Genomic DNA, 23,038 nt, shown 5'->3' with positions numbered 1-23,038 from the left:
CTCCTAGCTTTCCTCCCGCGAGCGATGGAGATGGAAAAATGCATCTTGTGTGTCCATATAATTGCTATCGCAACAAAAGTAGGAGACACATAGTACGATATGGTGTCCAATACTGCATCCGATACTATAGCACCCGTCTGACGCTATATCAGACACCAAATCGTACCGTGTCTCTCCTACTTCACGGCAGCAAGTTCAGGGTGCGTTCATTATGCGAGGAAAAGAAAAAACACACTTATTGATTGGAAAAGTGGGGGGTGCATTCATTATGCAAGTAAATACGATATTCAAGCTAAACAGCGTGATTGCAAACTTGCATAGTTCACACAAGTCCATCTTAAGAACCATTCTGTTGTCTGTGCGTTCTTTTCTCGTCGCATGTCTCTCATTGAAGTGTTTGAGGGCAAGTTAGCAGCTCAAACTTGCTTACCTTCCCCAGCTGGAGAAATTGCCTGGTCTTCATCTTCCTCCATATCTTCTTCCTTAGGCTCAACTTTAGTTTCTACCTCACTGGGTGACGTGTCTTCAGGGACATCCTCAGTTACCTCCATAGGCTCCTCAGGAGCAGGAAATGGCTCTGGTTCCGATTCCACCGTCTCAACAGCTGGAATTTCACAGGGTGTCTCAGAAGGCTCAGCGACCAGTGGTGCTGTCACTTCTTCCACAGACAGCTTCACAGGTGATGACACCAAACATGGCACACTGCAAAAGCAAGAACCCTCACTTGATCCAGCTTACATTTTGTCACCATACAAACATTGAACTCGTACACAAACTACCACTGCTTCGGAAGAATGGTAACCTAACAATCACCAAAATTTGGCATCAGCTTCTAACCAGGGTGCAGTTTACTAGTGTAAATGGTTACCGTTCCCAATCACAACAGATAAGATATGGCGTACCGCAAGGCTCCATCCTTGGACCATTATTCTTTATTCTTTATATAAACGATATTGTGAATATACCGCGAACCCCTGACATAATTCTCTATGCAGACGACACTAGCATCTTTTTCACAGGCAAACACTTACTTGAACTTGAAATAGCCGCTAATAGTTGGTTAACAGAACTATCAAACTGGTTAAATTTAAATCAGCTTCAACTAAATGTAGAAAAAACTAAGTATATTATCTTTAAAAGCCGTAATAAACCTGATGACTATAGTACTTGTATTAGCTTTAAAGGCTCTTCTATCGAACGGGTTCCTACTTATAAATTCCTAGGTGTTGTTTTCGAAGAGAACTTGAGCTGGACACCTCATGTAAACAAGCTCCATGCAAATATGTCCAAGTCAGTTTCAATATTATATAACATCAGAACCTTGGTGCCAAAATGGTTAAAACTTCAATTATACTATGCCCTTGTTCATTCACATCTACACTACTGTCTACTAATCTGGGGTACAACTACTAAGACAAATTTAGATAGGTTGACAATCCTACAAAAAAGAGCTGTTCGTTGCATAGAGAACCTTGCTAGCTCTTCTATTTGGTCTCGATATTTTTTCCCCATTTTTTTAGTCTCTACTCGTTCTCTTACATTTTTTCTCCTATTTGTTGTATAACGTTTTGTAACACTGATTACTATTATTTGTTTGTTTAAATATTTCCTTGTTCTCTCGCATTAACCGATGCTATACTATGTATACAGTGTAAGATTCTTGCTCTTTTTGTATTTGATTGCGTGCCGCATACACTATGTTCATTTTTTTTTCTACATTGTTGCACTATCCTTCATAATGTCCCACCCGCTGAGTAATGTATGGGTAGGGGGGCCTCTGTCAGGCAGTTGCATCTGCCTTTAGCCCCTTCATCCCAGACAATGAATTGTCTAAATAAAGCATTACCAAAAAAAAAAAAAAAAACGGGCCCCTCACTAGGTCTGGCCATATTAAGCTGATAAGTGTACTGCATACAATGTGCGCTAACGATTTTGTATAAAGAGTATTACATCCCTACGCACCACAGAAAGAGCTTAGATTTCAAACCAAATGCCGTTTGCCTTTGCTCCTTGCGGGCACTGTGCTCCCAGCCGGAGAGTCGACGTCTATCGCGCAAGTGTGCCTACGTACATGGCAGTGCTGCGACGTCGCTCATAGTGACACATGACTTCGAGAATTATTGAAAGCAACATCAGTTATTTGTTTAATCTGTTGCTTCAATAGACAAATTGTTTAGAGATATACCGTATTTATCATTATGAAACATTGTTCCAGCGCACAAATAAACACGGATGAGAAGAGAAAGACAACAAGAACGGCAGCATTCTGCCGTTCTTGTTGTCTTTCGCTTCTCGTCCATGTTTATTTATGCACTGGAACGATGTTTCATAATGCTAATCACAACTAACTAGCCCAGCTGTCCACGCTTACCGTACTTATCGGATTCTAAGCCCGACACTTCAAAAATCTTCTTAACTTGCGAATTCTGTTAATTCGAGGTTTTAAATTTTCAGCAGTAAAACCAACTGTCAGTAAGCAATTACAAATTGCAAAATGGTCGGCCCATAATAGTGTGGTTATGAGTGTCAACGCGTGCAGTGTAGATCAGACCGAGAGCAATGCATCGACATAGCTCATGGCATTACTGTGTGATATTTCACGGGGCTACGTAAAGTTTGGACACCAAGGCTGACCGTGCTCAATGCCCCACAGCCATCATCAGATGGCGCGCACAATCAAACAAAAGTGTAAAAATATAGGGATATTTGTCCCGAGGAAAAAAAAATGTTAAATCAGTTTCGCCAGAAAGGCGCAGCATTGATGGCGATAACAAAAAGATAACTACACGAAGTAAGGTTCATAGTTTTATCGGTGTCACGTGTGCTCAGGCAAACATGAACAGGTCTCACTCGATGACCGCAAACTCTCTGTTTGACAAGAGTAAACGCTTCGCGCCATGTCTCAGAAACTTCAGATTATGTGATCGCCAACACTTGATGTGCTGCAGGAGCACAATGCGCATCAAGGCATTAACCATCTCACCTCACCCTATGCACTTGCTTCAGATTACCTGCAAGGTACAGCACGTGGCCCGCTTGTGGACACGTTGTGGGGATGCGCGACTCTCACGCGTCCCCTGATGTTGTTTTCCCCGCATGTCTCCTGTAGTCCGGCTTCTCTGCGTGGCTAAGCCCGGCGGTGGTTGCGGCGCGTTGCGAGAGATGGCGCTAGTGTCGCGATGCTAACGCCACCGAACGGCGAGGTCACTTGGGAGAAAAAGGTCGGAGGCGCTCTCTCTTTGGCTTGGGATCGGCGAATAACACACACGAACGCTTCGCGCGTGCGCCGGCCCGCTTCGCGCGACCGTCGCGCGAGGCTAAGAGTGGGACACTGGTATGGATGAACACGAATCGTTCGAGCGTGCCACCGTTCGTGTGACCGTACACGTGAACGACTAGGCGATGGTGTCATAGCATGGGGCAAACGTATTCGCTTGCTATCGGGTCACGGTGAGTCGGACTTCCTTGATTTGTCGCGCGCCCGTGTGAATGTTCTATTGGTTGTAATTCGGCTAGTGTGTATTAGTGTATGAAAGGTGCAATAAATGCCCTTTTGATTGTTTGCACGACTGTGTTGTCGTTCCTTTGTCCCAAGAGCCCGTGTGAGACCCCACAACGTATGAGGAGGACAGCACAGATAGGCGCGCATCTCCTGATGCCCTTGCAGTGGCCTTCAAAGACTTTTTAAAGCAATAGCTTTTTATGGCTCTGACCCCCCCATTTTGTGGCTTGTTAGTTTCTTTGTCATCTTTTTTGTCGTTCAGTGGTGGGAATGCCCTTCAGCATTTTAGAGCTACCATTGAAGCAGGTATAATCTACTTTTGGAGCACCTACTGCTATGTTTGGAGCAGCTCTAAGTTTTCTACAAAAACAGACACAAAAAAAAGAAATGTAGTATAGTGGTCTCTTTAGTTTACATCATGGGTTCTCAAAGTGGGTTCCGCGGAACCGACGGGTTCGGCAGGCCCTGCTCAGGGTTCCGCGAGCCACTGATAAATTTTCCCTGGTCCCGCTCTCGACAAGTGTCTAAAACGGCAAACACGAGGTGCGCTTGATCCAAAGAACCTCCACTACCCATGCCCCAGTGTCAAAAAGCACATCACAGTGTGTAACAGCAACGCGCGAACTGCGCAATAAATACGCAAGCAGCTTGTAGCCACCCAACCTCTGAGAACGGGCAACGCGCCTAAGCTTTCGCACTTGAATCTCGGAGGCCGTAACTTACCACCATGCGCCTTTCTCCTATTTGTAGATAGGGTAGGTGCCGATAGCGTGCGCACTGACCTATACGTTGGAGGAAAAATAAAAAAAATAAAAAAAACGCGGAGCACCGCAAATGCGCGCCGCAGAAGAGCAAGAACGGCGTAGCGTCCAACCGAAACTAAGCGGCTCAGTCCGCATCGCCGTGGTCCTCAGCGGCAATCGTACGCGGCACGTGACTGACAGCAACGCCGAAGCACTTCGTGCCTAATTGTTACTTTAAAGCCTTTATTCTTGCGTTTATCGCCGCGCGTAACACCGCGTTGGCGGCTAGCCGCGTGCCTCCGTAAGTGCGTAGTCGCTATCTCTGATCGCGTCGATAACCACCGCAGTTTCGTCTGCAGCGGTTGCGGCAAAAAGTACAGTTAAACCTGCTTATAACGAACCTCCATATAATAAATTCCTGGATATAACGAAGTTTTTCTATTCCCCGCCATTACTCCATAGATGATGATGATGATGATGATTTATTGGCATCCCCTTTGAAACGGGGTGGCGACAAATAGTCACCTAGCATGCTTGATTTAATCAGGTATACTACACATGTTCTTTATCTCGCATTTTTGTATACCTTTTTCAAAAATTTAGCTTGTACCGCTGCCTATGATTTTAAGAGATCAGGTCGTATCCATCTTTTCCCTGCTTTTTTTCCACGAGTACTCTAATCGTCTCTTGCTGATCTCTACGGCTGATCTGTTTATGTTTCCTTCCACTTTAAACCCAAGCGCTTCTGGGAGTTGCACGTTACCTACGGTTCTCGCTGGGTGGATCCCGTCGCATTCCATTAGGATGTGCTGAGTGGTCTCTGGATCTTTACTGCAGCATACACATGTCTCATCTAGTTCCGAATATTTGTTCCGATATGTTTTCGTCCTTAGGCAACCGGCTCGAGCCTCAAATAGCAAGGCACTGCCCTTTGTGTTATCGTACAGATTTTCCCTTCTAATTTCCTTCTTCTCATTCTTGTAAATCTCCATTGTCCTTTTCGTTTCCATTCTTTGCATCCAATTCACGGTCTCTATTTCTCTCACTTTCTTTCTGATGACCCCTGGTTGTCTATTTACAGTTTCGATTATCCTGTACTTGGATCCTGTACATAGAAGCACATGTATTTGAGACCTCTACGTAACGAAGTGGCAGCGGGAGACCCCCTCGATATAACGAATTTTCCCCGCCGACAACCTAGAGATTTCGCCTCAAATTTTGTCATTTTTGCGCGTGCAGCAACCGGAAGCACCTTCTCCGCCGCGACGGACTGCGAAGCGAGCGCACATGTGCCACATGTGCGTGCGTGCAAGCGTATGCGAGGTGGGCCTGCATCCCTCGACCCGGCGATCTCGCCGCCGCGGGCGTGACCTTTCCCCCTCTCATTCAAACCTGATCCTGCCGCTTGCTGCAGCTGGCCTAGCCTGCCAAGCCGGTACTCCCCTTTTCCAGTTGATGTTGCCGACGTGCGCGAGACGCTCTGACACATCACACTCGATGAGCGCGGACACGCGCTGTCAAACGCTGCCGGCGTGTGGAAGCGCCGCTGCAGAAGCGAGCGAAGTGACCTTCGTGCTGTTGTTTCTCGCTTCAATGCGAACTGAGCGCCGAGAACGCACAGCACGCAAAAAGCTACGAGCCGCCGCCGCACCTACACTGCCTAGACTCTGCCCCAACGCAGATCGCTTTCAAGATACGGCCCGCGTGCCGCCACGCAGTACGCAGTTGATGCCAGAGTACAGTACAACGCCGCCCCGCTATCCCTCCCCCCTCGCTCTCTCGCCAGTGCCTCGAGCGCAACGGATAAAAGTGCGCTTCCTCCCTGCTTTTCTTGCGCGCGCGAGATCTCCCCTCGCACGTTTTCGCTCGCACATACAGCATACGGCGCGCGGCGACTGCGTTATTGCCCTTGGACTTTATACGGAATATCTATGAGCCAAAACCAATTTTAGGGCCACAACACGTCATAGACACCATCTTTATATAGCAGATACAATCGGGGGGTTCCTTGGCACTTTATGGAGCTTAGCAGGGTTCCCCGGGATGAACGTGCCTGAGAACGCCTGGTTTACATAATCATTTCTTCATAGGAACTAGGAGAAATAAGTGATTCACCACAGCATGCCCCGATGGCAGCAGTGAGCTTACACTAACAATGACTGCACGAAACCGTGCAAGTTAAGGAACATTAAAGAGACACTAAAGATAGACATTAAATGAGTTTAGTCTGATGAAATATTATTTCAAACTACATTTTCTTATATTTTGCATAAATAAGTATATTATTGGATGAGAAAATGAAGGTCAGAGTTGATTTTATTAAATTTTGCGCCGAAGCAAAAGCGCCAGCAAGACGCCACGAATTTCAAAGTACTTTTTCGTATGTCGGCCATTACAAGTTCACTGAAATTTGCCAAATTTTGGCTTTTTTGGGTCTTCTAGAATACAATGTAGCTCATCTTTATCGATAAAAAAATCAACTATGCATGAGCAGCTGCCGTCAAAACCTACAACGTGACGGCAAGCCAAGAAGGGAACTTCAAGGCAGTGTCATCCCCTGTCTTTCGTTCTTGCGTCTTTTCTGGCTTACCAATTCTCTTTCAACAATAAGAGGGGCTCTTTTGTTATTTAGATGAGTATACAGTCGAATCTCAATAATTCGAACACACTTAATTCGAACTTCTGGTTTATTTGAACTGACACTGTGGTCCCGTCAAAGTTATGTGCATTTCAATGGTGAAAATGGCCAGTAATTCGAACGCATAGGCTTTTCCGATGGTTAATTCGAACATACCGCACTCCGACAATGCTCTCAGCATCAGAAAAAAAAATACAGTGGAAATTTTACCCTCTCAAATGGCAAGGTTGCCGACGCTGCGTCACGCCGAAACACGCATCTACGTGCCTACATCTCAGCCACGCGGAGGAAATGGCAGTGAACTCTTTTCCTTTCTGCTTCCTCTATTTTCTGGTTACTTGTTGATCTTGAACAATGCGGCTGAGGCGCAGAGGGAACCAATGGCGGAGGCTCAGTCCGGCCAACGACACTGCCCACCCCAGCCAACGCTCGCTTCCCGATAACGGCAGAAAACGAAACTTCAGGGAGCGGGCTAAGCTTCAGGGAGCGCTGGGCCGCTGGCGTACGTGCACGGACACAGTCGAAGGTGAGGAAGTTACGAGGGGGTTTAGAGGGAGGGCGTGGGGAGCCACCAAAGCGGCGGCGTTGCAGAGGCCAAATCCGCTTCCGTCCTGCTCTCCTCTCTCATCTTCGACGATTTCTGCACGCGTGCCATGAGCTGCCATGCTGTCACCGCCGGCCCAGCGCCAGCTTAGCCCGCTCCCTATAGTTTCGTTTTCTGCCATTATTGTGAAGCGAGCGTTGGCCGGCGTGGGCAGTTTCGTGGTCCTCGCTCGCTCTAAGTGCACCGTTCATACATCATGCTATGGTGCACAAACAATTCAAAAGTAAGTCCTTCTTTTATTTTAAATTCTTTTAAACAGAACAAATTTTCCGGCCCCTTCGAGTTCGAATTATCAAAATTTGACAGTTTTACAAGTGCAGCGGAATTTCTTTCTCTTTTTATTTTCTATTTCATGGAAGTACTGCTTCTCTTTTTAGTTTTTATTTGATGGAAGGACTCCTTCGTAGGTTTATTATTCTGCACATTCCTCTCTTGTTTTATGAATTATAATCAGCAGTGCAAGAATAATGTTCTTTATTCCGCCACTGATATGCGCTTGCAGAACAAGTATGGCTAGGCCACTTGCTCGTTCGCATTAAACTTTTTTACCACAAGCTTTACTAAGGACACATGGATTACTAAAGACATAGTTGACAAAGAGCACGAACCACGGTCTAGTACACAATCACTGTGTGTGATTCACCATTGGTTATGATGCCCGATGCTAAATTCAACAACCTCGGATTTTCTTGGAAGAAAAGTAATATGGTGCAATGAATTAAGTTGCAAGCAAGCAACAGGAATAAGTACAGTGGACAAAGATTAACTTTTTTTCCACAAAGCACCATCACACATCAGCCCTCGATGCTAAAAGTGCTGCAGTGATCACGCAATAACAATGTTGCATGTAAAAATAGGAATCAACTTGATTCTGTCGGCTTTCAAAACGGTTCACTCACTGGCTTTAAAAGTTAACCATAAAAGACTGCGGCCAAATAGAGCAGTAGCACCATGCTTTGTACTGTATTGCTTGGTCGCTTTCCAATTTTAAATGTGAAGCATTTCTATGCCTACCCAATGAGGAAACCCGTCCGTCCGTTTGTTTGTCATGTAAGACAAATCGCAATAAAGACATTAATGTACAGTATAGACCACTTATAACGTAGCCGTTTATAGTGCAGGACCGGATATCCTCTTTTCAAACTCCCATTAATTTTCCCATAGCACTCCATGTATACGCATACCACTTACAGTGCAGCCGCGCGAGACGAAATACCAGTTATAATGCGGCTTCCGCGGGAAAATCTCGCCGACAAGGGCGGCAGCGAGCATGCTTCTCAACAAGGTGCGTGCTCTCAGCCGACGTGTGCATTATTCAATGTAATCAAACTCTCGTTAATTCGGACTTATTTGGCCGCACATCAGTTAATTCGGACTACTTTCGGAGCTCGAGGAGCGCCACAAATGTGCGACGCAAAAGAGCAAGAACGGCGCTAGCGTCCAACCGAAACGAAGCGGCGGAGTCCGCATCGCCACGGCCATCAGTTGAAAACGTACGTAAATGACAGCAACCCCGGTACGCTTCGAGCCTATTTGTGTCTTTAAAGCCTGTATGCTTGCGTTTACCGCTGTGCATAACACCGCGTTGGCCACGGGCTTTCATAACTGCGTGGTCGTCATCCACGATCGCGTCGATAGAAGCCGCGGTTTTCTCCGCAGCGGTTGCGGCAAACAATAGTTTCGTTTTTACTCGGTATGAACGCACGTCGGCCGCGTGCCAAAAACAACTGTGTGGTCGCAATCGATGATCGCATAGATAGCGACCGCGGTTTCGACTGCAGTTGCAGCGAATGGTAGTTCATTCGTCCAGACTTGGTGCGTGCGTCGGGCGCGTGCCTTCAGCACCGCAAAGTCGCCGTTCATAATCGCGACGATAGCGGTCACAGCTTTTCCGCAGCGGTTGCGGCAAACTGTTGTTTCGTTTTGACTCGGTGCAAAGCTGTCGAACTTAAAGAGCACCGGCTACATCGCGATTATGTTTTCGCCAGCTCACTGACGAAAACGTAATCCAATGTGCACGCGATAGTACAAAGTGTGTCTACATGCTTGGTCTCCATGTTTTGCATACGTGCAGGGCTTGAAAATCGTTGTTTTGGTTATAGTGCAGATATTCGCAACTCCGGCGACTTAAGTTATAAGCGGTCTACACTGCATAAAGCAAAATAAATTCGAAAGAGCAATAAGGGCGTATAATGACTGGAGCAATTATGATAAGGTTGACAAGGACAGATACGGGTTGGCAAGAGTCAGATGATGTCGGATAAGGTTGATAAGAACTGATAAGGATCAGATCGATTGCAATAAAATTGATAACAACCGATATGGGTTGATAAAAGTGGGATCGAGTCCCATAAGGTTAACAACCGACAAGGGTTGAAAGGGTCGGATCTAGTACGATAAGGTTGATAACAACCAAAAAGGGTTGATAAGTGTTTATACTGGTCGGATCAAGTTCGATAAGATTTATAATGACACCGGGCTTCGTGGAGATGAGCAAGTGGCACAATGCTTATGCATACTTCGACAGCTCCAGCAGAGTTTCTGTGTGAATTTTTCTCACTACCGAAACAAAGTCTTGGAGCACACTGGCGCAATTCAGGTAAAAAGACCCTTTTGGAGCAGTATGGAGCAACAAATTCCAGTTTGCGCAGAATAGCACAATTGGCGCAGCATTCCCAGTACTGATTTCGCTACATGCTACTAGGGGACGAATGAAAGTAGTAGTGTACAGGCCTGTATAACCTTTGTGTGGTGACAAAGTATGCCCTAGCTTAGTTCTGCATAAGAAAAAATTACCTTCCTACATAAAACCTGAACATATAATGTCGGCTCTCCAAAGCGCACCAACCTGTTAATGAAATGGTGAATTATATTGAACAGTGTGTTTGATTTACTTTATTTTCTTTAATTTGGCCACACATTATTCGCTATTGGGTGTTTGCCCCTTCTTGGCCAATCCTCCAGAATGGGCAAGTCCCACAACTATTCCTACATAATGCTCATCAAACCAAACCAAACAAGTCTTTACTGGAATAACAAATTAACAAACCCTTGCTTCACATTGATTCCAACTTCACATTGATTCCAATATGTGTGTTGGATCTGCATTTAACATCAACATGGCCGGATTGAAGAGGGATCAGAAGAAAATTTAATAGAAACTATTGGACATTTAATAGAAAGTATTGTGGAAAACAATAAACATGTACATACATGTATGCATTACTACATAACATGATATGCTAAGGGACGCTTACAAAGCTATCGTTTACAAGATACCAATGAGACTTAGGTTCTACCGCAATTTTTTTATTCCAAAGCACTCGCCTGTCTGCTCTAATTACCATTCAAACTGCCACTAAAGTCATTAGGAGAGTGAAGGACCAATTTCAAGAGCTTGCAGTCTTGATGCAGGCTCCCCCAAAATTATTCAAATTTTGCCGAAATGTAGCAAAGTAGCCGGTTGCACCTGTTCGCACAGTTCGGCGCAATCAGCCCAGCAATCATATCACTGCAAGCTAACCCATTCAGACCATTTCCTAATTCATAACTGGTGCTCGCAGTTAAATGCTACACAGTGATTAGGGAGAGAAAAAATGAGTTACCTGGCATCATCAGCTGTGGTATCCATACTGTTGCTGCTCTCCAGGGGTGAGGAAGTGGTTTCTTGACTTGCAACAGGTGATGAAACTGATGGTGATGCAGTCAGGAATGGCAGTGAAGGAAGGCAACCGCCAGGAGTGCTTGGGGGTAGTTCCAGCAGCTTAGATAATGTTGGGGCTGTAGGAATAAAGTAGAACCGAAATAAGTATGAAAAAATAGAAAATAAAAAAGCGCCGCAAACAGATTCAGGTACAAGTATTGAGAGGTTTTCTGCATGGAAACATAAAAACACTATATCAGAGGAGGTCCAGCCAGTTTAGGATTTGGAGCAATTTTTGGAGTAGAAAAAATGTAGTTCTGGAACAGTTTAGGAGCAGCCACCCCAGCATTTTGGAGCACAAAAATTGGTCTTTTTGGAATACTTGGAGTAGTACAGCCGTAATCTGTAGCCATTTGAAGAACCTTGTTATTACTGTGCTGATAATCAGTAAGTGCTGCTCAACAGTGAAGCGACACACAAAGCGGACGGTATACCACGCACAGTATGTTGCATGCATTTTGATTTGGGTAAGCAAGGAACTTCATTTTGTAAACAATTAAATAAAATTTCATAGGCTAACAAGAACAATGATATGCACCTGGGCCTGAGACAGCCACAAAATTACAAATGTGCTAGAATAATTTACGCCATCTGGCATAAGACAAAAAGTAAAGGTAAATGTCTTATGTGCATTCCAAATGACAGCTGTGCTTTGACGTTGCTTTACTGCACTACACAAAATGTGTACTACGTCCAATAACAATGCTAGAAGCTCGACGAGAGATTATGTGTCTATGAATGGGGTCAAGAATGAGATGCCTTCGTACGGTGCGTTGCAAAGATGGCAATGGTAGCCGACAACAATGTTCGTACCATCCTGTTCACTCGCTTTCGTTGCGAGGCGGCTGGTCGGCTTTCCGTGTGTCATGCAGCCTCTACAAATAGATATGGGTCGATTCGGCATAAAACCATACCTTAGGCGCTGATACCCAAAAGACCTTTTGAAGCACTACCGATTAAGCCTAGCGGCAAAGGCAGTGTGCGATAAAGAAAATTAGCAGTTGGTCGATGTGATAAGGGCCCGTAAGCCGTTGCGGAACACTTGCCGCTAATACGTTTGTACAGGTGGCTAATCGTCAAATGGTTCCGAGATCATGCATACGGGTTTTTGACAACCGCTGAGCAGCAGTCTGGGTCCGCGGACGACCAGCTGGCAACTACTGCAAGCGCACACAGAACTTCATTTGCTTGCTTAAGATAGCATAGTGACAGAAAGTTAGAAACTGCATGCACAACACATTAATTGGCGTGTGTCAACACGTGCATGCAATACAGTCAGTGCACCTTCCAGTGGTTAATCAGTCCTATATCTTCGCACATAAGTGCTTCCTTCGTCATCATTCCCTTTGTCAGCATTGGGTATAGGAATTGTTTCGACTGGAATTGACCACTCGCACTAACCTTGTACCAAGACAGGCGTGCCTCATAATAAGATTATGGTTTCACCACGTACAACCCCAGAATGATTTTTTTTTTTTTTTTGTCCGGAAACAAACCAAGCACTTTGGAAAGGCTGCATGCAATGCATCGACCTCGGCCGGGTATTTCACCAAATATGCGAAAACTGAAGTAGTAGATAAATGAGTCGCGAAACAAATTATTTGAACGTTTACAAATCAATTCATATAGTTCAGAATTTGCATAACGCTACTGAAAAACATTACATTGCCGTGAAAACACGAAAATACAGCACTTTTGTGCAGTTGGCACGAACGGCACTTGAATGGGTGCAGCCAGGAGCCGGCAAGTCGAATTTTAGCTAAATGGCGCAAATGATGCAGTTAAGACTACCACTGCTATATGCACCACGTACCAAATGCCTGCAATATCTGACATAGAAAGAATACAATACAAGGAAAATGCACATATCTAGGACATTTCTATACATTCCTCAGCGGCAGCCCCACCAATTGGAAAAACTGGCACTACTTACCAAACTCACCAAGAACTGGAGTCATAACTTAGCATTGTACACTGCCCATTTCTCACCATTTACATCACAAACCATTGACAAATTGTAAAAGCTTTTCACAAAGCTCTTGCTTACAAATTCATTCACAAAGTTCTAAATATATATATATAAAAGGGGCAGCAGGGCGGAGGGGTGGGGGGGAGCGTGACATTCATGGATGTAGGAAATAACTAGGAGAGAGCATTGCACAACACAATTGAAGCACAGAGAGAGTTGTCCCAACAACGCAATCATGCAGTGCTAAGTTTTAGTGTCTGTCTCCACCATACTAGCCACCCTAAGCGCATGCTCTACCAAAAAATAGGGGCGTGTAAAAACCGAATAGTAGATTTCAAACGGAATATCGCATCAAATATCAAATTTTCCACAAAACTTAATGCTTACAAATTTTGGGTAAGAAAATATGGTGTTGCACATGCTCGGAAGTCTTCTAGCATTGCATAACAAGAATGTAGCAAGCTATCAGTAGCTTAAGTACTAAGAAAGCAAGATATACAGTATGGTCTACTCCTAATAAAGAGAATACCAAATTAGTATGCCAGCACTGATTACAGCTCAGTTTTAGTATAAGAAGGTCGGGAAAGTATTTTTTATCAGTAGAATTTCTGAACAATAGAACCAAGTGCTTTTTTTTTTTCCTCAGAAACTAATGAATTAGTGATGTTCTGTTGTACTGAATACCAATGAGGTTCTCAGTTTAATAGTGGACCTGTGTTCTACGGCAATTCTCTATTTATTGCATAGAAAGTTTTGCTTTCCAGTTTTTCTTCAAAATACAGAAGGGCTATCCCAACTCTATGGAAGGAGGGTTATTGTAAGGTCAATCGGCGTAACAGAAAAAAGGACAGCGCATCAAGTGATCACGTGCCGGTGCCGACAATAAAGAGCAGGTGCTGTCTGCACCATTTCATCGTCAGGTTCAGCGTAATTTGAAAGCTGTCAAATATTTTTAAATCTGGATGGTCACGGCAAGTTTGCGTAGCGCTCGCTTGAGCGGCATCGAGAACAAGGGGCTTCACAGAGCATGTGGCACTGCATGGTCTTTACGCCGAAAAGTAGATATTCAATTTGCAAATCAAATTATTCAAATGTTCACTATTTGATCTTATTTGGTAATATACGAGTATTCGCACACCTTTACTGAAAAGACAATGGGTGAGACAACAAACTGCGGCTGTCACATTATCACGTTCAGTAGGACAAGTATTGCGGACTAGCTACAGTTAAACCTGCTTATAACGAACCTCCATATAACGAATTCCTGGATATAACAAAGTTTTTCAATTCCCAGCCTTTACTCCATAGAAGCACATGTATTTGAGACCTCTACGTAACAAAGTGGTAGCGGGAGACCCCCTCGATATAACGAATTTCCTCCTCCGACCACCTAGAGATTTCGCCCCAAATTTTGTCATTTTTGCGCGAGCAACCGGAAGAACCTTCCCCGCCGCGACGGAATGCGAAGCGATCGCACGTGTGCGTGCGTGCGTGTGCGAGGTGGGCCTGCATCCCTCGACCCGGCGATCTTGCCGCCGCGGGCGTGACCTTTCCCTCTCCCTTCATTCAAACCTGATCCTGCCGCTTGCTGCAGCTGGCCTAGCCTGCCAAGCCGGCACTCTCTCCTTTTTCCAGTTGATGTTGTGACACATCACACGTACTCGATGAGTGCGGACACGCGCTGTCAAACGCTGGCGGCGTGTGGAAGCTCCGCCGGAGAAGCGAGCGAAGTGACCTTCGTGCTGTTATCTATCGCTTCAACTCAAACAGAGCGCCGAGAACACACAGCACGCAGAAAGCTACGAGCCGCTGACGCACCTACACTGCTAGACTCTGCCCCAACGCAGATCACTTTCAAGATACGGCCTGCGCGACCGCGTGCCCCCCCGCTATCCCTCCCCCCTCGCTGGTGCCTCGAGCGCAATGGAAGAAGGCGCGCTTCCTCCCTGCTTTTCTTGCGCGCAAGAGATTTAGATGCGATCGTCGGCTCCCCTCGCACGTTTTCACTCGCACATACAGCATACGGCGCGCGGCGACTGCGTTATCGCCCTTGGACTTTAGGGTACAGCTACGCTAGCGGCAAAAACACGCAGCAAAAACGCGCGTCAGAAACACGCGGCAACGCATCATGCCGCGCGCGGCAGAAGCGGCAGGAATCGGGGGTCTTGCGGCGTGCCGCGCGAAATGGCTTCGAGACCCATTTAAGCGGCAAATGCCGAGCGCTGCGAGATGAAGAACCAATCAAGAGCGACGAGGGTGACATCATGGAGCCATCACAATCGGAACGCCGCCGGTCCGCGCCGGGTTTTCAATCGGCGATCGTCGTCTCTCGCATGAAACAACGAGCGCTCGCGGTGTTGCTCGCCCCTTCGGAGAGCGCGGAAGATCTTATCGTGCTGCCGCGCGGCGAGACGCGCGCGCCACGGTGGCCTCGCGGCAACGCACTGACGAGCGGCAATTTGCCGCTCGCTGCATGACGCGCGCGTTTTTTGCGGCTAGCGTGGCCGTACCCTTATATACGAAATATCTATGAGCCAAAACCAATTTTAGGGCCACAACGCGTCATGGACACCATCTTTATATAGCAAATATGGGTCTCAAGGGCCATACTTTTGCTGGCGGAAACCGAAAATACATCATAGTTGTCTCCCCCGGCACTTTGGGCGGCCAATGCCATCGTCAAGCCACCAAGCCAAGCAACATGAAAAGTCAAAATGGCCGCTCGGGCCGGCGCGGGGTGGCAGTTCGCAACGTATAATGCGGGAATGGTCCCACAGTTGCGACGCAACAGCGGGGTTACCAATGCGTTGAGTTCTATGGGAGCTGTGCCGGGACCGGTCGAAAACGACATAGCAGCCGGGCAAACGCAGCCCCCGGGAACGTAACAGCGAGGTTCTACTGTAACACTATACGACGCTACGACGCCATCGTGACGCTCGCTCTTCGTTTCCGATGCCTCGCGCTTGTGTGAAACGACACGCGTCCACGCATCCGGTACCTGGTGTGACATTCCGAGGATGAGTGCTTCGACGAAAACAGAAAACGGGTGCGCGTTACAATTGAGGGCGCGTTAGAATCGAGTAAATACGGTAAGCGTTTCTTTTTCGAATTTTCGTGCCGAACCTGCATATAACGAAATCCTCTTTATAACGAAGTTTTTCGGGAATTTGTCAATTTCGTTATATCCAGGTTTAACTGTATCCCCTCAAGATACAAAAATGGCTGCTTATTGCGAGCTACAGGTGTAAATCTAAATGCAGAAAAGAGAAATAACGTATCAGACATCTTTAGAACTTTTTTCTCGCAAGCAAATATGTGCCAAATTTAGGAAGCATTCCAACAATCAAAAAAATTTTTCTACCTAGCTTTTCCACCATTGATGTCCCTTAGTACCCATTCCCAAAACTATTCTTGTATGAAGTGCTGAAACATTTAGACAGACGGCAGCGCCAAACACGCGAGATAAATGCGCCCCTTTACTGCGGGAAAGCATTTTCGCACAAATCACTAAGTCGGAAGAATATGACCCTTCGTACTACAAAGTGTTAAATGGGGAGAAAGTGCATTTGAGCACTTTTTGCACTCTGATAGCATTACATGGGTAGATAATATGTGGCCTAATGTTCCGGCAGATTTTGTTGATGCAGGATTGCAGTTTAGTGACGTTTCACTGGTGATACAAAAATATTTCGTTGTGGCGAAAATTTAGCATTGGGCTTTCATTATCATGGGGTTTGACCGCAGAATTTAGCAAAACAATCTTTAAATTAAACCAGCCCTTAACTCTGCGTCAATGAGATCTATATTCCAGCTTGTAGCTGTAGCAGAATTTTTGTAGCTGGCATGAACCTTTTGTCATTGCTGCAGCGTATGCCATTCATGCAGCTTTAGAACAGGAAGATGAAGATAACATAGAGGTAATGAATGAAACCGCAAATAGGCTGATCTCAGAAGCAGCAATTGAAGTGGGAGGTAAGGCACGAAGGCAACAAGTAGGTAAGCTCTCCCAAGAAACAAAGGACCTAATAAAGAAACAACAAAACATGAAAGTGTCCAACTCAAGAGATCAGATAGAATTTGCTGAACTGTCAAAACTGATCAACAAGAAGAAAGTAAGAGATATTCGAAATTATAACGTGGGAAAGATTGAGGAAGCCGTAAAATATGGACGCAGCATGAAATCAGTAAGAAGAAAGCTTGGCATAGGACAAGGCAAGATGTATGCATTGAAAGATAAGCAGGTAATATCATCAGCAATTTCGATGACATAGTAAAAGCAGCGGAAGAATTCTATACTGACCTGTACAGCGCCTAAAACAGCCAAGCTACTTTCATTCGAAGTAGTGATGAACAGGATACAAAAGCTCCTCCTATAACTAGCAAAGAAGTTAGAAGGGCTTTGCAAAACATGATCAGGGGAAAAGCTGCTGGAGAAGATGGAATAACAGTCGATTTAATCAAAGATGGAGGAGATATCGTGCTTGAAAAGGTTGCGGCCCTTTATACGCAATGCCTCACGACTTCAAGTGTACCAGAAAGCTGGAAGAACGCCAACGTTATACAAATCCATAAGAAGAGACATTAATGAATTGAAGAATTATAGACCCATTAGCTTGCTTTCAGTATTGTGTAAAATATTCACCAAGATAATTTCCTATAGAATCAGGGCAACACTTGACTTCAGTCAACCAACAGAACAGGCTGGCTTCAGCAAGGGATATTCTACGATGGATCATATCCATGTCATCAATCAGGTAATCGAGAAATCTGCAGAGTACAATCAACCTCTCTATATGACTTTCACAGATTATCAAAAGGCCTTTGATTCAGTAGAGATACTGACAGTCATAGAGGCACTGCGTAATCAAGGAGTACAGGAGGAGTACGTGAATATCTTGGCAAATATCTACAAAGATTCCACAGCTACCTTGGTTCTCCACAAGAAAATTCGAAAGTTACCTATCAAGAAAGAGGTCAGGCAAGGAGACATAATCTCTTCAATGCTATTCACTGCATGCTTAGAAGTATTCAAGCTCTTACACTGGGACGGCTTAGGAGTGAGGATCAACGGCGAATATTTCAGCAACCTTCGGTTTGCAGATGACATTGTCCTATTCAACAACAATGGAGACGAATTAAAACAAATGATTGAGGACCTTAATCGAGAAAGTGTAAGAATTGGGTTGAAGATGAATATGCAGAACACAAAGATAATGTTCAATAGCCTGGCAAGGGAACTAAAATTCAGGATCACCAATCAGCCTCTAGAGTCTGTAAAAGAGTATGTTTATCTAGGTCAATTACTCACAGGGGACCCTGATCATGAGAAGGAAATTTACAGAAGAATAAAATTGGGTTGGAGTGCATACGGCAGGCATTACCAAATCCTGACTGGGAGCTTACCACTGTCGTTGAAAAGAAAAGCGTACAATCATTGCATTCTACCAGTGCTAACATATGGGGCAGAAACTTGGAGGTTAACAAAGAAGCTCGAGAACAAATTAAGGACCGCACAAAGAGCGATGGAACGAAAAATCTTAGGAGTAACGTTAAGAGACAGGAAGAGAGCGGTGTGGATCAGAGAACAAACGGGGATAGCCGATATTCTAGTTGACATTAAGCGGAAGAAGTGGAGCTGGGCAGGCCATGTAATGTGTAGGATGGATAACCGGTAGACCATTAGGGTTACAGAATGGTTACCAAGAGAAGGGAAGCGCAGTCGAGGACGGCAAAAAACCAGGTGGGATGATGAAGTTAGAAAATTTGCAGGCGCAAGTTGGATTACGCTAGCGCAAGACAGGGGTAATTCGAGATCGCAGGGAGAGGCCTTCGTCCTGCAATGGACATAAATATAGGCTGATGATGATGCCGTTCATGACAAGTGGAAGCAGAGGTTACCACCAGCATGCCAAAGTTATTTAAGCAATACAGTCGAACTTCGTTTTAAGAATGTCGCATGTGGCACAAAAATACCTTAATTATATCCTACATTTCAAATAAGCATACACACTGCTATCAAAGGAAGAAATTTGTGCTGGGCCTATGCAAAAGAATGCAAGCGGTATTCCTCCTATGGGCCAGGAAAGGTGTCCTGCCGATTTTGGCAGCCCATTGACAGATTGTGGTGCCGATATGTGGAATGGGAAATATAAATTATATACACGTGCTTTGCACCGCTGCTTACGCACAATCGTGTGAATGGTGTGATCACACAAGATTGCCATGCAGCTTGTTGTTTGCAGTCCCCCTAACCAAGTTAAGCCACAAACTAAAACACGCACATGTGTCTAGAATATTAAATTTGGTTAAATTTTGGGGTTTTACATGCCAAAATCATGATCTGATTATGAGGCATGCCATAGTGGGAGACTACGGATTGTTTTCGACCACCTAGGGTTCTTTAATGTGCCCAATGCACAGTACACATACATTATTGGATTTCGTCCTCATCGAAAGGCAGCTGCCAGCGCCAGGATTTGTTTGCGTGACCTTGTGCTTAGCTGTTCTGAACATGCCACTTCAATGTGGCAGAAAGCTTTTCTTTTGTCCACGCATTTCAAGTTGCACTTGCTTAGCGCAGTCGCCAACTTCATTTTGTGGCACCCCCGCAGGAGCAACACAAAACCAAATTCCTTTACTACGGGCGTGAGTCAAGCCCATGCATGTGGTATAATGCTGTGTCGCCGACGAGGTCTGCTGGTACAAACATACTGATGGAGAACTTCCATAACAGCTTGTCACCAGCCACTTTGCCGGCCATCGGCAAATTTTCATCACATCCGCACTGGCCTAGGCCTAGGCAATGTCACTTGAACGGCAGTCAGCAGAGTTGTGGCTTGGTGCTGAGTTTATGTGGCGCCAACATTGTTTACAAACGGGCGGATCACGTCCAGAAAATTAAGTGGCGCACCATGTGGCATCCGAAATTTCTGTCGCCATTATGCAATGGTTACGGGGGCAGGTGACAGTGCTGCGAGCAAGTTCCGAATAAAGCCCATTTCACAAGGTGCAATTTTCGGTGTTCCGAAGTGCGATTTCTGTTGCATGCGATGGAAATCGCTGTATCGCCCTTGATTGATTTAGCCTCTGCTATAACCATCATAAACAGGTTGTGGAATGTTTTTCCTTGTTTTCTCAAAACAGTATTTTTGGCAGCAGTGTTTTCGAGTGATATTTCTGGTTCTACTCATCCTTTTACAATAATTATTTGTTTGTAATAAAGGTAGACAAATTGAGATTGCAATGGACATATAATAAAGACTAATAATATGACAGAAATATTAAAAAAGTAATTTTTCCTGGGCGTTAATACGGGTCCATACTTTAAACAGTTTGACATGCTGCAAGTTTGGTTCAAATCAGTCTAGAGCATTAATTCCTGTATCACTGTATAATCCTATAACTCAAGATCATTTTTATATGTCGATATAGTGTGTCCGTAAAATCATGGTGAACTTTTGACCGGTCACAGGAATTTAACAAAACAAGATAGCAATGTGAAATCTTCACCAAATATGTAAAAGGAAAACTCTCCAAGTTTCATACCTGTTCAGTGCAGTTCGATGTAGCCTCCATTTGTTGCCCTACACACATCTAAACGATATACAAGTCCTACCCACATATGTGGTGGCGCTTTGCTGTACATGCGACGATATTCACGCTGCACTTTGGTCACGGATTCAAATTTAGCAAGCCACAGGACACACTGAACTTTCCTCTGTACCGTCCTACATCTCGACTGGCGTGGACGTGGGCTATCCGCTGCTGCGCAGTTCGTGGTGCTGCGTCATCACCTGTGTGGTGCAGTTCGTGGTGCTGCATCATCACCTGTGTGCGCTCACCCTTGCACATCATACTACAGAAACTTGGAAAGTTTTCCTTTTATTTGAAGATTTCACATTTCTATTTTGTTTTGTTACGTTCCTGTGACCGGTAAAAAGTGCACCATGACTTTATGGACACACTGTATATTATACCACATACAGTTTAGTAAATGGTCCACCTCCAAGAAAGTTATGAATGTTTTAAATTTCTAAAAAAATATTTACTATGCAAGAAACCTGAATGTACTACATCTTAAATTAGCACATGGAAATACATACCATAAGCAAGTTTCATCAAAATCTACCCAGAAATTAAAAAAAAAAAGTTTGTAGATGCAGGGTCTCCCCTTAACCAGATTGGATCACTGCTTGTGTTCTCGATCACGTTGGCGCCGGGAAATGGTATGAAACGGGATCAGCAAGGTTCTACTGTATAAGCAACGAAGCACAGTAGTTTCTAGCACGCAGGCCTGTCTAGACGCCTACCATGACTTACCAGAAGAAGTTGCAGAATGGGGAGACATCTGAACAGATGAGGGGCGTGATGTGTCTACAGTGGTGCATGTGGGTGAAAATCGGGGCACTGTGCTTGATGTTGTGCTTGGAGACAGTGTGCCTGTGGCCAGCTGTCGCGCTGCCGATGGATTGAAAAATGATGGAGTCAAATGTGACCGGGGACTGCTTTGCTGCAATGAGAACAAACACTGGATCAATCACAGGGTGCTGAAAAATAATTCTAGAAAGACATATGGTACAGTGTAAATCACACTTGTCTAGATTAGTCAAGTGGCTGTGGATTACGCAAGCATCCGCAGAAGCTTCCAGCTCGGTATGTTCAATGAAACATGGACTAAGCATGCGGACTGACCATGTGTAGTCCTATTAAGAAATGGGCCTGTACTCTTTTTTTTTTTTTTTTCCTTGCGAAAGATGCTACCTCAATTGACCACTCTAGACAGGTATGATTCAAAATGTACAAGGTAGTATTTTAGCATAATGACACAAGGTAAAGCTAAAAACAGACATTACACAGCAATACATTATCAATTTTCAAATAATTGAAAAAGAGAGGAAGAAGAAACTAAAATCTGAATAAAATTGTCAAGTTAACCACCCTGATGCTAGCTCATTTCAATTTAGACAATGTCGAAATCTTTTTCTCGCTAAGGCTTTCGACAATTGTTTAACAGAGAGGAAAGCACATTTAAGGCATACATTCTCATTTACACTTCTACAGCTATCACAATGCGTCTCAATAGAAAGACGAATTGGGAAAGGCTGACGTGACAATAACAAGTACACACCACGAAATTACACGTCTACGAGTTGTTCTTGCTGCCATTTCATGCACCCAAATATAACTCAATCTTAGCCGTTTCGAACTTTAGCTGATGTTTCCAAATCAAGATTATACTTACTGCAAATGACTCAATTTTTTTAGAAGACCTTGTTTCTGCAATTTTTACAGGTTGCTGAAAATTCCCGAAAAATTTATCACGCACACCACAATCTTTATTGTCAGTCTAAACTCAACGAAACACGCATTCAATGGTTTTTCACCTTCGGCACTTTATTTACTATTATGAATGTAATTAACCCTTCAACTGCTGATGACGAGATAACTCGCCATCACACCGAGCATCATGTTCAGTTTCTTGTAATTTTGACATGAAAATAATACACAATGACTTTCACCAATTTATTTTTGCACATCTAGAAATTTTGTTGGAATTAGTCACGGAAGTTAAGGGGTTAGGAATAAAGAAACTATGGAATCGACACTCATGTGAAGTGTTCTATTAAAACCGTTAAAGAATGCCCACCCGAGCGCAGCCAGTCTCCCTCCCTCAGGGCTGGCAGATATAGGTACCCTTCACCTCCACAAGCCATCGTATGTGCAAAGGCTTGACCACGTCACAATAAAGGTGCATTAAAATGTAGCACACACAATGTAGAACAATTAAAACCATGTACAGCGCAAAGGACGAGGACTAAGAAACGGCACACATTGAACAGTGTCTCGTACTGTGTGTTGTCTCTCTTAGTCCTCATCCTT

At 44.7% G+C, this 23,038-nt stretch overlaps 1 protein-coding gene across 8 annotated transcripts in view; it reads right to left on the bottom strand.

Moving 5' to 3' along the window:
• The window catches only part of LOC119457885 (bromodomain-containing protein 8), a 108,798-nt gene that overhangs the window by 56,793 nt on the left and 28,967 nt on the right, over nucleotides 1-23,038 (bottom strand). For all 8 annotated transcript variants that reach the window (XM_049665356.1, XM_049665345.1, XM_049665350.1 and 5 more), the window contains 3 exons: nucleotides 21,479-21,668; nucleotides 11,093-11,267; nucleotides 431-702 (listed from right to left, as the gene is read on the bottom strand). In XM_049665356.1, coding sequence (XP_049521313.1) covers nucleotides 431-702; nucleotides 11,093-11,267; nucleotides 21,479-21,668 — 637 coding nt within the window. The remainder of the gene's footprint in view (nucleotides 1-430; nucleotides 703-11,092; nucleotides 11,268-21,478; nucleotides 21,669-23,038) is intronic.

This window comes from Dermacentor silvarum, chromosome 1, assembly GCF_013339745.2.
Source record: "Dermacentor silvarum isolate Dsil-2018 chromosome 1, BIME_Dsil_1.4, whole genome shotgun sequence".
NCBI lineage: Eukaryota > Metazoa > Arthropoda > Arachnida > Ixodida > Ixodidae > Dermacentor > Dermacentor silvarum.
The sequence above is the reverse complement of the archived record's forward strand: the minus strand, read 5'-3'. Positions and strand labels throughout refer to the sequence as shown.